This window comes from Psammomys obesus, unplaced genomic scaffold, assembly GCF_907164565.1.
Source record: "Psammomys obesus unplaced genomic scaffold, mPsaObe1.curated_primary_1811, whole genome shotgun sequence".
Classification (NCBI taxonomy): domain Eukaryota; kingdom Metazoa; phylum Chordata; class Mammalia; order Rodentia; family Muridae; genus Psammomys; species Psammomys obesus.
The window spans coordinates 17,448,771-17,452,369 of NW_026593286.1; the positions used below are offsets into that span (position 1 = coordinate 17,448,771).

The 3,599-nt window shown below is 58.1% G+C and overlaps 1 protein-coding gene across 5 annotated transcripts in view; it reads left to right on the forward strand.

Moving 5' to 3' along the window:
• The first annotated feature begins 2,070 nt into the window (after nucleotides 1-2,070).
• Nucleotides 2,071-3,599, forward strand: part of Tns1 (tensin 1) — a 209,133-nt gene continuing 207,604 nt past the window's right edge. For 3 of the 5 annotated variants that reach the window (XM_055616888.1, XM_055616889.1, XM_055616890.1), the window contains exon 1: nucleotides 2,072-2,370. In XM_055616888.1, coding sequence (XP_055472863.1) covers nucleotides 2,215-2,370 — 156 coding nt within the window. In that variant the 5' untranslated portion in view covers nucleotides 2,072-2,214. Of the gene's footprint in view, nucleotides 2,371-2,768; nucleotides 2,781-3,599 lie in introns of those variants that run through there. The other 2 variants (XM_055616887.1, XM_055616892.1) reach the window with 2 other exon arrangements.

The window sequence follows — 3,599 nt, forward strand, 5'->3', positions numbered from 1 at the left end:
AAGAAAGAAAGAAAGAAAGAAAGAAAGAAAGAAAGAAAGAAAGAAAGAAAAGGAAAAAAGAAAGAAAAGAAAAAGGTGTGTTTCACCATCGCTCTGCTGCCAGTTATTTCTTGGGGGCCAATTTATAAAGATATGAATGTGGCCCCCACTTATTGGGTCATCCCTGGTGTCGGCCAGCGTAACCACTGCTGACATCTTTGCTTCATTCGATCCCCTTGGTAGCTTCCAGAATGTAGTATTACACAAGGTGAGTGGGCACAGAGAGGACAAACCTTAATCCAGCATCACAAAGCTATAGGCTGAACTCCGATTTGCTTACTGAACGTGAACACGAACAGAATGCCTGCGCCATGGGGACACCCTGCTGGGAAACTCTTGCCTCCTTTCCCCTTTGACAGCCCCTGAACCTCAGCAGGGTGTCATCGTCTTGAGACCCACATTCATTCTTTCCAGGGCCCCAGCTGAGTGGAAAATCTGTATTCCCTGGGGAAAGGCAAGGCAGAAGTAGGTGGAGGGTGCCGAGTTGGGAGTAAACCCAGCACTGGGTGTGGAGAGGAGGGTGCCTGGTAGGACCGTCTCCCATAGGACTCTACTTCTGTCTCCAGATAGTCCTGGGACTCAGAGAGGGACACTGTTGCCTTGGAAGGATGATGATCCGGGCCCAGGAGGAAAACCCAGGTGTCCAGCCTCCCGGGCTGCAGCTGTGGAGTTTGTGGGTGGGGTAACAGCCCGATGGCAGTGGATCACAGGAGAGGAAAGGAGAAAGAAAAAAAAAGAGAGAGAGGATAGGAGAGTACTGTATAGACTGCGGGGCTTGGGAGTCATAAGAAAAATGTCCCATCCTGGACTTGTTACTCACTCACTGTGTGTCTTCCAACAGTTCACACTTTCTTAGGCCCCCGTTTCCTCACCTGTAGACCAAGGATTAGACAGAAGTACTCTACAGACCTTTCCCCAGGATTCCTCCACCCTATCCCCAAGCCCAGGGACTCCCCGTGCTCACCTGGGAAAAGCCTGCCTGGTTGGGGTGCGGGCAGAGAGGTTCTGCAGCCTGCGTATGTCCCCTGTGACTGTGGGCTCTGCATACCCCTTCCCAGTTCTCTTGCCTGTGGAGTGACTCACGCACAGCCTGGAGGGGGCTGGACCAATCCCTGGCCAGGGAGAAGTAGTAGAGAAAGATCCGGGGTATCGAGGCGGAATGGGTGGCTCCCTCAAACTGATCTGGCATAGGGCCAGCTGGTGGCCAAACACTACACCTGTAAGGACCCCCTTTCTCGGGCACCTGCGCCTGTCTTTCTGACTTGTTGCCAGCAGATGGCGGAACGAGGCTGACTGAAGCCCAAGTGGGCTCGTTTGTCTCGGGCTGTCTCTTCCGTCGCTGGACTGGAAACTGCACAGGTGGGGAGAGAGGAGAGTCGACCACCAAGCATCCTCTACCCCAGCCAGCTTCAAGAACCCGGTCATTGCTGAGGTGCCTTCCTTCCAGCCCAACCCACTTTCCGGGGACGAAAGTGAAACACCCGAAGAAGCTCCAGGTGGGCTGCTAGGGTCGGGTGGCCTCTCGGTGACAGCGCTCAGCTTCCAGATGCCAGGGTCATCCTTTTTCTGGGCTAGGCTGGCCTGGGGACCTGGTCCTACTGACTGGGAGCCGAGGTTTGCGGCTTCTAGAGCTACTTTTACAAGCTCGAGCAACTACCTGTAAGCAGGGCGCAGAGCGACCCCCAAGCCCTTCTGCTCCACGTCCCGCCCTTCTCACCGTGGCAGAGCTCGACCCTCGCCCCGTCCCCGCCAACACCTCCCCACTCGTCCTCCCCGCCACCATCTCTGTCCCGTCAGTTCCTTTCTCTGGTTTTAAGCCTCTCAGTCGCTCACAAACTAGTCACGCCGTCGCTGTCTCTCTCGCTTTCCCTCCCCGCTCAGCCTGTCCTCGGGACTCCGCCGCCGCCCCTCCTGCGTTCCCGCGCCCTCGGGTCCCCTCCCCTCCGTCTGCCTCCAGAGTCCGTGTCGCCGCCCCTCGCAGGGCCCCGCACTCCCGCCGCCTGGCGGAGCCGCGGCGGAGGCGGACGCGGACTCCGACGGGGCGGGCCGGGGGCGTCGCCCTCCGTCCCCGTGTCGCAGACGCCCGGGGCCTTGAGGTCGCTGGGGCCGGCCGGGGGCGGGCCGGCTCGCGGGTAGTCGGCGTCCCCGCCCCGGGCCCGCCGGGCGCCGGGCCGGATGGGCTGCACCGTGAGCCTGGTGTGCTGCGAGGCGCTCGACCCTGCGCCCCACTGCGGTCCGCAGACCCCCGGGACTCCGCCGGGCTCGGCGCGGCCCGAGCTGTGTGAGCCCGGGGGTGCGGTGCGAGCCCAGAGGGGGCGGCTGCTGCTTCAGGTAGGGCGCTGCGGGCTGGATGCGGGCAGCCGGCGCGGCAGAGCACAGTCCAGCTGGGACAGTAAGGAGTCTGGGAAGGTGTGGGTTGGAACGTGGGAGGGCCCTGCAGCCAGTTCCGTGGAGGTCACACCTGGACCTCTGGTGTCCTTGAAGGGCAAATATACTGTGGGACGTTGGTGGCAGACTTGTGATCCACTGCTACAGACACTGAGGCAGGAGGGTTATAATCCAAGGCCAGTCAGTATAGTGAGGTAGTTTCTCAAACAAACTAAAACCAATCCAAACTCAAACCCCAAACTTCCCCAAACATCGAACCAATAAAACAAACAGCAAAAAAAAAAAAAAAAAAAAAAAAAACGAAGAAAGAGAAAGTGGCAGAGAGAGGAAGGCAGCAGGCACAGTTAATTCGGGTGAGAATTTGGAACCACTCAAGGTTCCTGGCCCAAGGAGGGAAAGGTTAATATCCCCTTAGCTTAGGGCGGGGAGGCAGAGTTGTGGCTGTCTTGGTCACTTCCACAAGGATGAAGGGGCTGTCAGGGTCAGCAGGGCCTACAACAGGGTCTGTGGAGGTGGGTGAGTCCACCAGAGCCCCTTTAACTTCCCTCCTGTTCTTTTCTCGGTGAGTCTTGGATGTGGGAAACTGACCAGGGGCCGAAGTAGCAACAGCCAGGGAAGCAGGTGCTTGTTGTGGCTGAGCAGCCTGGCTGGGTACCCCAGGCTTAGCATTTTCCTGGGCAAAGAAGGTGTTGGCCAGCTCTACTCCGGCCCCTGCAGGAACCCCAGCCTCCCTCTCACATCCTCGTGGGGTTGTGTGCTGAACTGTGTTCTGGGTGAGACTGGGGTCCTGAGGCCAACAGAGTCAGGTTTGACCCCAAGTGCATCCCGCAACCACATCCTGGCCCCTCCTTGTGGATGTCACCCATGGGGCGATGTGCACTTACGTACATGCTCGCACCACTGCACCACATGGCTGGCTGTCCCTCTAGGGGACAGATGATAGGGTATCTGTGGGTATATGCCACAGCCACGGGCATAGGGTTCGGAATTTGTAGATGAAATGCCCTGTCCTGCAAGGCAGTAGGCAGTGACTGGTCATGATGGGGGACAGATTTGAGGACGGAATTGTCATCTGTGTCCTAAAGTAGCTGATGCCCTAGCTGGATTCTGATGGAACCTGGGCAGGGCGTGTGTGTGTGTGTGTGTGTGTGTGTGTGTGTGTGTGTGTGTGT